General features: G+C 50.5%; 4 protein-coding genes across 4 annotated transcripts; 2 read left to right on the forward strand and 2 right to left on the reverse strand.

The window, feature by feature from the left end:
• Window positions 1-139: 139 nt before the first annotated feature.
• Window positions 140-3,549, forward strand: PGRI_069600 (putative mRNA-nucleus export ATPase (Elf1); the record flags this gene model as incomplete). Its single annotated transcript, XM_040794674.1, has 2 exons — window positions 140-3,442; window positions 3,499-3,549. 2 exons carry the CDS (start codon window positions 140-142, stop codon window positions 3,547-3,549), a joined length of 3,354 nt encoding a protein of 1,117 aa, XP_040649005.1.
• Window positions 3,550-4,214: 665 nt separating this feature from the next.
• On the reverse strand, window positions 4,215-6,250 carry PGRI_069610 (uncharacterized protein; the record flags this gene model as incomplete). The annotated part of the gene is made up of 3 exons (XM_040794675.1): window positions 4,215-4,631; window positions 5,577-5,935; window positions 5,989-6,250. The coding sequence occupies 3 exons, from the start codon at window positions 6,248-6,250 to the stop codon at window positions 4,215-4,217; spliced, it is 1,038 nt and encodes a 345-aa protein (XP_040649006.1).
• A 592-nt stretch (window positions 6,251-6,842) lies between these two features.
• Window positions 6,843-10,170, reverse strand: PGRI_069620 (beta-glucosidase; the record flags this gene model as incomplete). Its single annotated transcript, XM_040794676.1, has 3 exons — window positions 6,843-9,250; window positions 9,316-9,478; window positions 9,544-10,170. 3 exons carry the CDS (start codon window positions 10,168-10,170, stop codon window positions 6,843-6,845), a joined length of 3,198 nt encoding a protein of 1,065 aa, XP_040649007.1.
• Window positions 10,171-11,401: 1,231 nt separating this feature from the next.
• PGRI_069630 (putative IgE-binding protein) lies at window positions 11,402-12,066 on the forward strand (the record flags this gene model as incomplete). The annotated part of the gene is made up of 2 exons (XM_040794677.1): window positions 11,402-11,644; window positions 11,698-12,066. The coding sequence occupies 2 exons, from the start codon at window positions 11,402-11,404 to the stop codon at window positions 12,064-12,066; spliced, it is 612 nt and encodes a 203-aa protein (XP_040649008.1).
• Between the last annotated feature and the right edge of the window lie 559 nt (window positions 12,067-12,625).

Below are 12,625 nucleotides of genomic sequence, written 5' to 3' on the forward strand. Positions count from 1 at the left end.
CGAGTTGCGCTGTGGACAGTTTCTTTATCTTCCGTTTCGAATTGCCCCTCTCTCCCCAAGGGCCTTATTTCCCTCATTTTTTGCCGATATCTCTCCTTGATATCGTTACTTGATCTTCGAGTCTTTGATTCTCTGGAAAATGCCACACACTGTCTCCCCCTCTGAGACTCCCGCCATGCCCACCATTGTCGCAAAGGGCCCCTCCGGCGTGCCCCCCACATCCGAGGAGATTTCCTCCCTCCTCGACAATATCTTCACATCCGAGTCATCCCAGCAATCTCTCGATGGCGCATATGCCTTGACCAACTTGCTCATGCAGGGCGCCGGCTGCGCAGGCCTGCTCAACTACAATGTTCTCGCCACTGCCCGCAAGGCCGCTGCCGATAAGAAGAATGGCGCCAAGCGTGAGAGTGCCATGCTCATTATTGGCGCTTTGTTCGAGCGCTTCCCCCGAGAGTTCCCTCTCAGTGAAGCCGTTTTCCTCTTACACGACGGAGGTATCTTTGACATTGCTCTGGACGCCTTGTCTGACAAGGGCGCCGTTGTGCGTGATGCTGCCCAGTACGCCATCGATGCGCTCTTCGGCTGCCTCACCCCCGAGGCCATGGTTAACGGTCTGATCCCTGCCCTCGAGCGCTACTTATCTAAGGGCTCTGGAAAGTGGCAGGGCTTTGTCGGCGCCTACTCGCTTATCGAAAAGATGGCCGTCAAGGCGCAGTTGGGCAACGGTTCCAAGGAGGAGGAGCGCCAGAAGGACTTGCTTCGTGAGGCGATGGGCAAGACCCTGAAGGAGCTCATTCCCATCGTTGAGTCCGGCATGCACGACCTCAAGAGCGAGGTGTGCAAGCAATCTTGCAAGACCATGACTGCCCTCACCACCCTTCTGTCCAACGACGACGTTGCCCCCCGAATTCCTCTCCTGATTAAGACTATGGAGAACCCCTCCGCTCAGACTCTCCAGAAGGCTATCCATGCCTTGTCTCAGACCACCTTCGTCGCCATCGTCACATCCCCCGTGCTGGCCATGCTCACCCCTCTGCTCGCCCGATCCCTCAACACCCCGGCTACTCCCCAAGAGACTCTTCGCCAGACTGTCGTTGTTGTAGAGAACTTGACCAAGCTGGTTCACGATCCCGCTGAGGCCCGTACTTTCCTCCCCAAGCTTCAGCCTGGTGTGAAGTCGGTCAAGGATACTGCCTCCCTACCCGAGGTTCGTGAGCTTGCCACCCGTGCTCTCGATGTTATTGAGACTGCCATGGGAGATAGCCATCTGGCCTCTGGTTCCATCTCTAAGACCACCCCCGAGGAGGTCTTGGCCGTGCTGAATGCGAAGGTTCAGGAGCACGGTGGTCTGGGCGGCTTTGGAGACTCGAAGCTGCAGGATTTGGCTAAGAACTACATTGCCGGTATGGTCCGCGAGGATGTCAACTGCCGCATGCACGACCGTATCCCCGGCCGCATTGAGCCATACCTCCGCGGTCTGCTTGCAGATGGCAACACAGAGGCTGTTGCCACTGCTGTCAAGTCCCACTACATTGCAGAGGATGAGATCAAGTACGGCAAGCCTGCTCCGGAAGACCCTAATGATGTTGAGATTGTCAACGCCGACTTCTCTCTTGCTTACGGAGGTATGCTCCTGCTGTCCCACACCAACCTGCGTCTCCTCAAGGGCCACCGCTACGGTCTTTGCGGTCGCAACGGTGCTGGTAAATCTACCCTGATGCGCAGTATCGCCAACGAGAAGCTGGAGGGCTTCCCTCCCCAGGATCAGGTGCGCACGTGCTTCGTGGAGCACAACCAAGGCGAAGACGCCAACCTCACCATCCTTGAGTATGTTGCCAAGGACCCCAAGATTGTTTCTCAGGGCATGGATCACATTCGCGACGTTCTTCTTGAGTTCGGCTTCACCGATGGTCCCGAGGGTCGCCAGTCCCAGCCCGTGGGCTCGCTGTCCGGTGGTTGGAAGATGAAGCTGGCTTTGGCCCGTGCTATGCTCCAGAAGGCTGATGTGCTCCTGCTGGACGAACCTACTAACCACTTGGACGTGGCAAACGTCAAGTGGCTCCAGGAGTACCTCAAGTCGCACACTGAGATCACCAGTCTGATCGTCAGTCACGACTCTGGTTTCCTCGATGAAGTCTGCACAGATATCTACCACTACGAGGGCAAGAAGCTTGTCTGCTACAAGGGTAACCTTGCCGAATTCGTCAAGCAGAAGCCCGAGGGTAAGAGTTACTACACTCTGTCTGCATCCAATGTGCAGTTCAAGTTCCCCCCTCCCGGTATCTTGTCTGGTATCAAGTCCCAGACCCGTGCCATTATGCGCATGAGCAACGTCTCATACACCTACCCTGGCGCTCCCCGCCCTTCGTTGCACGATGCCTCGCTATCACTTACCCTCTCCTCCCGTGTCGCTATCATTGGTGGAAATGGTGCTGGAAAGTCTACTTTCATCAAGATCTTGACTGGTGAGACCATTCCTCAAAGCGGAAAGGTAGAGAAGCACCCCAACCTGCGTATCGGTTACATCAAGCAGCACGCTCTGGAGCACGTCGAGATGCATTTGGAGAAGACCCCCAGCCAGTACCTCCAGTGGCGTTACGCCAACGGTGACGATCGTGAAGTTTTCTTGAAGCAGACCCGTATTCTGACTGAGGAGGACAAGGCGCAGCTAGAGAAGCCTGTTGACCTAGGTGATGGTCGCGGTGCCCGTCGCGTCGAGGCCTTGATTGGTCGCCAGAAGTACAAGAAGTCCTTCCAGTACGAGGTCAAGTGGGTTGGCCTTCTCCCCAAGTACAACACCATGATCTCTCGTGAGACCCTGCTCGATCTTGGTTTCTTCAAGCTGATCCAGGAGTTCGACGATCACGAGGCTTCCCGTGAAGGTCTGGGCTTCCGTGTTCTTGACCCCAAGACCATCACCAAGCACTTCGAGGACATCGGTATGGACCCCGAGATCGCCAACCACAACGAGATCTCCGGTCTCTCCGGTGGTCAGAAGGTCAAGGTCGTGCTTGCTGGTGCCATGTGGAACAACCCTCATCTGCTGGTTCTGGACGAGCCGACTAACTTCTTGGATCGTGATTCCCTCGGTGGTCTGGCTGTTGCCATCCGTGACTTTAAGGGTGGTGTTGTTATGATTTCTCACAACGAAGAGTTCGTTGGTGCGCTCTGCCCCGAGCAGCTGCACATTGCCGATGGCCGTGTTGTCAGCCGCACCAACAACGCCGTCAGTCTCGACCGTTTCGAGGACAGCGCTACCAACTCGCCTTCCGGCCCTGGCACCCCCGCTACTGGCTCGGCCGTTACCAGCGCCGCCCCATCTGCCGTCAACTCCGGCGATGAAGGCGACCTCAAGTTCCGCGCTAAGAAGAAGAAGAAGATGACTCGTGCTCAGCAGAAGGAGCGTGAGATTCGCCGTCGCCTGCGCTACATCGAATGGGTGAGTCTCTCTTGTTCGTATCTCTACTTACTGCAGTTTGCTAACCCGTTTTATAGTTGAACTCCCCCAAGGGTACCCCCAAGCCCGCTGACTCCGACGACGAATAGACGTGTTTCCACGTGCTTCAACATTATGATTCGTAATCGCGGAGAGAATGATTCCGATTATATCCTCGCATCATGAGCACCATGTTAATGTTTTGGTCTGCATTGGATCCCATAGACGGTGTTTCGGCGTTCGGTGATCTTTATTTTTTTCCGGCATAGATTTTGTTATATGCCCATCCTAGTACTGTACATGTTTCGGATAGATACTTTAGTGTATCTGCCATGTCAAGGCAAAAGTTTTATACGTTGTTTGATTTTGTTTTACTTCTCAGGCCCTAAATGGCCCTGCTTAGTATGCTATGCATATACTATGGTCAATTGAATTCAGCATATTCGTGAATTATCTGTGAAAGTGTGCTAGCTACTATAGTCCTAATCGGGAAATATCTTGTTTTCTAGGCCATTCCATAACCAAAATGCCATGTTGTTCGAACCACGATTGCGTCAGTTAAGCTATAGAGTCCAGGCATTATCTTGCTAAAATGCAGAGCCGGGTTCGCAGACTCCAAGAAGTCCTTTTTCGAGGGTTTCGACAAAGAGGCATCCCCCCATTTTTCCCTTTTCGCAATGCGTTCGTTGATCGGCTTCATATCAGTATCGTAATTAGCCTAATCCCTCACTAAATCCTGGCCGGCGCGAATGATACACTGTGCCCCGGGATTGTTTCATGGCCGCCGCCTAATGTCAACGGCTTGAGCTTTCTTTGAGATTTGGTCGATGATATCGTAGTCACGCATAACATCCTCGTAATCGAAGTACTTCCCTAAAGTTTGCCGTTGGACTGGTCCATTTGCGCTTGCGTGTTCTAGGGATGCGGATGACGGGGATATTTGATCGACATCGACAGTTCCCTGGGGACTTCCCTTCTCTGGTGTATCTTCGCGACTGATGGCAATGTGTTTCTGGGTGACCTGTTGACGGCGCAGCAGGTAGACTCTGCTGCGCCGGCGGAGGGTCATAGGGGGTTCGTTTGGTCGGTTGATGGCATTCCCATTGTGGTCGTATCTTATACCTTCGGTTGGCACACGGCGATTGTAAGAACGCATAACCGACAACGTCGGGGGTTTTGTTGCAGTTGTTCCCTGAGCTTTTAAAGTCAGCGAAGTAAAGGCTGACTGCCTTAGCTTCTAGGACCGCCCTAAATGCTTGCCTAATGGCCTGTCAGAAACGGCCCTGGAGGCTATGCTTATCCCCGGTATGTACCCGATCAGCTTCTGTGGAATGGGGTCCATTGGTAATAAGGTGATGTCCTTGACCTTGTCCAATTCTGATTTGTGTGTGCATGCTCAATAGATTGTAGGAAATTGCTCTACGGGATAAGGGTCCCTATGGAGGATAAACGCTGAAGTGTACTTGAAACGGTATGGTAGGGCTCAATTTCGAGGGATGGAAGCGGACTTTCTATAATCTGTTTTACTCGGATTGTGGATGTCATTGTAGGAACTAAGGATCTGAGGGACCTAATAAAGTGTTTCGTTAGTATAATTCTCTAAATAATATACGTATCGAGGTTTATAGTAAAATGTGTCTTACTATATTATTCTGATATGGTGGGAATTCTCGATTCGCGGCTTGAATAGGACGCATTTGCCAGCTCTAGGCGTCAAGGAGGAGGTTTTTGTCCCCATCCATTGATATCTCAAGGCTAGGTGCAGTTGGTTCAGCTTTGCACCTCTGGCCGATAATATGAAGATATTTCACTGCGAATAGTTCTCGCGAAGGACCGCCCAATGTTATTTCCTGCCAGTATCGAAGAACCATCTCCCACTTTCCATGGAGGATAACTATCTCATGGTGGGGACTGAGGAATGCAAGGTTGTTTCGAGGGTGTGCTTGAGCAAGCTCGCGAAAAAGTTCGCAACAACGTTCATCCCATCCTGAAAACTGGGATATAGAGGAACGAATATTGGCACCTTTGACCAGGTACCGTCATGAGCAACTCGGAAAAAGTAGAAGTCCACGCTGTCTGTGAGGCAACCATAAACAGTGCAGTCGATTTGCTTTCTTCTTTTCCTCTCCGCCCATACCATAGCCATATAGGCCAGTATCTGCCCCTGGCCGCCGTGTGAAGCTCTACTGTGATTTACATCAACAACTACCAGGTTGATAGCCTGGGCTTCTTCATCGCCGAAATTGAAGGAGAGGTCTGTTCTCCCCACACAACGAACCTTGCAAGGTTTCCGACCATCCGTAAATTTCATTGGGTAGAATGAGAACGTCGTTTCTTCGCGCATGCGGATCTCCTCGGGGCCAGCAAAGCCCTCAAGCCGAAGCTCTTTGTACACAGCCTCTAACAATTTTGTGATTATGGTCCTTGCTCGTATCTCGTTGTCGGTAGAGACGCACCAGTTCTTTAGCAGCTCAGATTCCATTGCGAGATGATCAACTTTAGATAATTAGCTTGCATAAAGGTAGCAAAGATAACCATTTTCAACTCACGGAAGGCTTGTGGGAGGGTGATGAATTGGTGTGGATTCATCCACGCTTCTTTGCCGAGGGTTGCACGACGCAGTCCAAACCCAAATTCAACTTCAAGCACCTCCAGTGTCTCGCAACTCACACTCATGGTGGCACTAGGGAGCTGGTTGATGGTTGCATCGAGCTGCGTCAATGTTGCTTCACCACTGTTATATTGCATGAACTTTTCCTTCACCCGTTTAGCCCAGCGGCGGTACCACACGACATCCTGCAGCCTTTCCATCTCGACCAAGCGTTTTGGTGGACCAAGGCAATGAATGAAGTAACGTGATGTGTAAGAGCAGAGTGACGATACCGATAAGAGGACACTGAGTACAAGACAGCATAGGGGGGATAGAAAATGGGATAAGTTCCAATCAAGAAAGATCTAAAGAGAGTCAAACAAAGAATCAAGTGAAGATACAAGAAAGGAAAAGGAAGTAAGAGATGAAGTAAGAGAAGGGTCTGCTGGTTCCAAGATAGCAAAACCTAAATCGGACTTCTATAGAGCTTATCTGTTGAGCTCTTTAGGTTACTTACCCATTTGCCACCTACAAGAATAGTCGTACAAGCGGCCTTGTGATGTCTTTTCAACGGTCTTTTCAATGGTCTTTTCAGATATCATTCAATGTTTTCTTTAGATATCTTGTTAGTTTTATAGGTCGACGGCAAAACAAGGCGGAAAAAGTCTTCGTGAGATGGACTTTTTTTCCAAGTAAAACCTTTGACTACTCGTATACCCAAGATATAAGCATTAGTAGAGGTATTAATTACTGTAAGGAATAACAGTCAGGGTCAAGATAGAAGTCATATATGTAGTATTCCAATCCAAAGGATTAAAACTCGACCACAAGAGGTAAATTCCTAGAACTCCGCCCTGCCCAAATACGGAATTTGCCTTCTATAGGCAACACCCAGTTCTGTGCGCGAACACTCCAATAGCTGAGGTCCTTTCGAGTCAACTTCATCTTAACATTTTTAGTCTCACCTGGCTGCAGGAGGACTTTGGAAAAATTCCGCAGGACACGTTCCGGGAACTCAATTGACTCACGGGACCAGCCCATTCCACGGTGCTCGGCAACATTATCAGGGAAGGAAACGTACACCTGGATCACATCCTGGCCTGTGCGTGTGCCGGTATTTGTCACTTCGACGGTGAGCTCGAGGATGGGCTCGTAGAGGGATGGATTCCCGCCTGGTCCGCCACCTGCAGCTGATGGGTTTTGGGGTTTGTCATATCCTTCCGGGTATGAATATGGACCAGGTTCTGTTCCTTCCAGAGTTGCGAGGTAGGGATAGATGTATTTGCGGAGTGCACGGAAACCCGGAGGGAATAGATTGCTGGTGGGGTTGCTCTGTTGGTTGTCGTATGTGGGGGGTTCAACTGCATTTGTAGGCCGTTTTGAGGGCCATTGAGATTTCTTCTGCAGTTTTTCAATGCTAAGAGCAGTGTAGTCGAAGGTTGTGTATGAAAGACCGAAGCCAAACTCGAACCGGGGAGTGATGTTGAACTTGTCGAAATAACGGTAATCAATATATAGGCCCTGGCCGAGGTCGACCTGTGGAACGGATGGGTCCGAATGCTCATACAGGACTTGTGCCCCTGGACCATAGCCTTCTAGGCTTCGTCCAATCGTGTATGGTAGTCGTCCGCTGGCGTCGACATCTCCAAATAGAACATCCACCAATGCATTCCCGCTTTCTTGCCCTGGGAGGTTGGCATACAGTACAGCGTGTACACCAGGAAGGTCAATCCAAGACTCCATCACAACGGGGCCAATGGAGTGTACAATGACAACAGTTTTACCTTGACCGCCGCCGCAGTGCGTCGATACACCCTCCACTAATGCAGTGCCGTTCTTTTGTAGAAACAGGTCACTCCGGTCTGCATCAATGCCATCACTGCGAATAAAACCCTCGCCGCCATCTGCGTTCACAAAGACCAAACAGAGATCCTGCTCGGTGAGGTCTTGGGGCGCGACATTGTTCGTCAAGTAAGCTTTAACATCGACCAAGTCTTTTGGCCATGCATGCTGCAGTGCTTCCCATGGACTGACCAAGTATGGAAAGTCTACCGCTCCACTACCCCAGCCAGATGCCAAGGTTCCTTGATTACATCCTCGATCAGCACAAACGTTTGGTCCTCGGCCGGGGCCAGCGTCTTCGCCATATACACCAACCGTGTATTTGCCATTCGTTGTGGACATCTCCCGCGAGAGTGGAAGGGTATCGTTCATATTTTTCAGAAGCACGGTGCCTTCTGCAGCGATCTGGCGAGCAACAATAGAATGAGCGTGCTCGCCTGTTCCTTGTGCGTCGACAAATTTGTTGACCACACCGGTTGCATCATTATCCGGTGAGCCCTCGTGTAAACGTCCAATTCGCTCCTTCGTCCAGGACGAGAAGTTGGGTCCGCCGTCGCCCTCAGGTGCAGGGATTTCCCATGAGTCCTGTCCGAAATGGTACCAGGCGGCCACGATGCGGGTGACCATATCATTCAGGCGCTCCATAGGAACAGATGTGTTCAATGCTGCCCGGGTCAATTCACTCCCCCAGAGTGGGACACCGTCGGCCCACTTCATGCCATCACCGGGCATGCTCATATCCAGGCCCGCAATGGCGCTGTGAACGCCTGAACGCTGGGCCAGCCAGTCTGACTGCACGAACCCTTGGAACCCGAGCTCGTCTTTCAAAATTCCATTGATAATCTTACTATTCTCGCAAGCATAGGTGTTGTTGACCATTTGGTAGGAGCACATGACGCTAGCTACGTCGGCACGTACACTCTCAGCGAAGGGCCAGGCAAAGACCTCGTGCAATGCGCGATCACCAATATTCGACGACAGTGCAGTTGGGGTACCCCATTCTGATGTCTGCCGGAAGTGTTCCTGTTCATTTCCAATAAAGTGTTTGGCTGTGGCCATGACCCCGTTCTGCTGGATACCGCGAATAGTCTCTGCCGCAGCCACGCCTTGCAAAACTGGATCTGAACCAAATGCTTCCCAATTACGACCACCGGCAGGCACCATACCGAGTGGTCCCATAGATGGACCGAGGATGATGTTCACGCCTTTCAGCCGCGCTTCATTGCCTATAGCAAATCCCCGCATTTGCATAAGCTCGCGGTTCCATGTCGTGCCCGTGGTGATCCCTGCGGGAAAGGCTGTAATGTTCTGTGCGAATCTAAGCCCAAGCGGGCCATCTTGTAGGCAAAGGGAAGGAAATTTGACGAGTTCCGCAGGTGCTAGAGAACACAGTTCGTGTCAGCGTATACATAGCCATAGGATCGAGAAGATAGCAACGGCATACCCGTATTGCCAACACAGAGTCCCATTTGCCAACCTGTTCCAGTGGTGATGTTCACCTTTTCGGCGAGGGTCATCTCTCTGACGATCTCTTGAGCCTTGACATAACTTTCCTTCCATTGTTCGCTTGTTCCACCGAGGGGAGTAGGGTACCAGGGGACCGTTTGCTGTGAATATTAGGGATTGGCTTCTAGATATTCAAATGACCAATCGAAAAGCAAGGGAGACATACAAATTCACCTGCGGTAGCTCCGGAAGATGACCAGGGTAGACCCCTGATCGAAAACCATACTACCAGTATGGCGATTGTCAACATGCCAGCCACATTCCACCAAGAATGCAGACGGAACATTGCCCTCCAGTCAAAGCCTTTCTCCTCATCTTCGCTCTTTCTGCCTTTCAACAGCAAGCCCTTGTCAGGTGGAATGCCATAGTCATCACTGTATCGATCACTGAGAACCAGAGAGTCTCTGTCCGAATGTCCTTCCTCCAAATCGGTAGCGAATGAATGTGACAACGCGGCTCGTTCGGCGTCGAGAAGCTCTTTTATGCGTTTAGAAACGTCACGCTCGTCGTGGGGGACATCGATGGGAACGGAGCTCTGGTCATTTGTTTTCGAGCTCGAGGGCTGTGCATCTGGGGCTCTGTCATGTCTCAAAGGTCGAAGTTTAATGTAGGCCTGCTCAGAGGATTCATTTCCACTCGAAGGGGTGTCCAAGGCATCATTGTGTCTCCAACTGCTCTCTGACGTTGAATGTTCGACCGGTGGATTCTGTAGTGACGTATAGCCGCGACGCGTAGGAGGGTTGGAGGATCTGACCGAGCGCGAGGCTCCGGCCTTGGCACGTGGGGGAGCCATTTAATCTTCGATGTCCATGATTTTGCAGACAATCTGAAAATGAATAAAGACAAGTTTGGTAAGAAGTAGATTGAATCTGTTGATTCTTGTCATATCTCCAACGCGTCACGGAGATAATGGCGGGTCACCTGACATCATATCCAGCAAATGCCCCTTTATGTCAACATCAAAGTGTGAAATTCATGCAACATGTCGTCTTCTTCTGTACTCTGTACTTTGCTGATTTACTTATTCTGATAGCCGCATTCGAGGAATGACGACCGTGCCAATTCCGTCTAATGTTGAACTATACACGTCCTCGCCAGAATACTTGTACATCGATGTATAAGCATAATTAAAGTTGGTGGCGTTATATTAACTGTTACAATTATACGATTGATATCATCTATATTAACTTGAGACCATTCGAGAACTTCCCACAACAAAACAACTGACAATATGCACCAAATCACGCCAACGGCACAAGCCAATGATGTCAAGCACGATGTGTACCGAGACACTGTGGATATCGTGGATCCCCATATGCCGCAGTTAAGAGGTTGCTATTTTCTTCTTGTTTATTCCTTACCAAAATCTGTCGGACTTCCGAGCCCTGTCGATCTTTTCTCACTTTCATGACTTCCCTGAACTAGCTCCTCGGCCTCTTCTATTAGGATCTTCAGAGTCTTGCCATGTGTGTGTTAGATCAATTAGGCTGCCATCTGCTAATTATATCTTAACAATCGACACAATAAAGAGGAACATAACGGCATAAACAGCCGAAACAGTGTGATCCATTTATTCCGATATTTAGTGGAGATTCCCCAACTGGATCCTGCCATGTTTTTGAATACGAAACCCTCAATTGACCAAATTTACCGTGGGTACTCGGCACGGCGTAGAGACATTATATTGCATTATACGGAGTAGGTGAGTTATTATCGCTATCTAACTCGGTTTTCTTTCCATTTTAGGCCTCGTGGCTCCATATCCTCCATTCTCCCTATCTCCCGCATGGGTTCATAGTGTAGATCAGACATTTCTGCTCTATTTCTGGTTCCTTCGTTTCAGCTGCGCCAGATTTTAATGTCGATCACAGGATTTCTCCAACGGGGCCGTTGAATCCGCTTATAGCTTCCCAAGCACGTCCCTTTCTGTGTCCGCCTTATATATGACCCTGATCGATCCTTGAATCTTTCCCTAGTTCTCTATCTCTCGCTCTCAATAGAAATTACATCCATTCTTTCCCAAAATGAAGTTCTCCGCCATCCTCGCTCTCGCCCCTCTTGTGGCTGCTATCCCCGGCTCAAAGGAGTCCAAGGGCTCCGACGCTGCCTTCAGCGTTATGTCTGCTCGCTCCGGTTCTCCTGTCCACCTGCTGCCCCTCAATGCCGCAGGAACCTACTTCTGGCTCGGTGGACACGCCCACACCTACTCCCCCGTCCCCGAAGTTCCCAACACCAACCAGACCGTGATTGCCAACAGCCACTTCTTGGTCAGTAGCCCATGTATCATTTCCACGTTCCCATTTATTAACTTTATATTCAGGACGTCGTGGTTCCCGGTGGCCAGGCCATCTACGTCGATGACAAGGGTGCACTGCGCTTCACCTCGCCCCACTCCGCCTACGAGCCCGCTGGCTCCTCCGACGGTCCCTTCATCTACACTCCTGGTAGCTCTTTCGGCCACTGGACCTTCAAGGGCCAAGGTGCATCTGGCTTCATGGCTTGCCCGACTACCAACACTACCGTTGCCCACCGCTCCCGTCGGGGTGTTGCTTCCGCCCCTAAGTGGCAGGTCTATGCTGCTCTGCAGAACGCTACTGTTCCCTCCGGCAAGGTTGGTGACTGCCTCGGCTTCAATGCTCTTGCCGTTCCTTCCAACACCACCAGCCCTGTTACTTGGGAGTATATCTAAAGTGTTTTAAACTTGGAGTTTGGCATTTTGGTTGTACATGACTGTTTAGATGTGGTCCTGAGAAGGATATAGAGGATGCAGTTGAATATATCTACCATTGATTTCGTATTCTTTTGATTATAGCACCATATATTTTATCTTCGCTGTCGGGGGAAATAGTGTCCGAAACAACTTTGATTGAGACACTGAGGTCCTCAACTTCACCCTGTTAGCTGAAGGTAGGCCAAATTGAAGCGTGTCTCGGGTTCATATCCGGATTTCAGATCTTCAGGCATCGCGTAGGTTTTGTCCAACTTGTCCAACGCCTCAGCCGGAGCTAGGTTTCCGCCAAGTCATTAGCGTAAGATATGTATACGCCGAAGCACTTTAAAGTATACACTGCCAAGGTAGCCATTTCCAGCAGCCAGTTTACCGTTAATTGGGGTAGTGTGAGCTCCGAACAAACCTAAGCTAAGAGGTAAGGAAGTGGAAGAAATCATTTGCGATACCTTGTTCCATGAAAGTTATCAAATGCCATTATGTACTCAACGATTGCAGCTTTTCGGCATCCCGATATGAT

Source organism: Penicillium griseofulvum (genome assembly GCF_001561935.1).
Source record: "Penicillium griseofulvum strain PG3 chromosome Unknown contig_92, whole genome shotgun sequence".
Lineage (NCBI taxonomy): Eukaryota > Fungi > Ascomycota > Eurotiomycetes > Eurotiales > Aspergillaceae > Penicillium > Penicillium griseofulvum.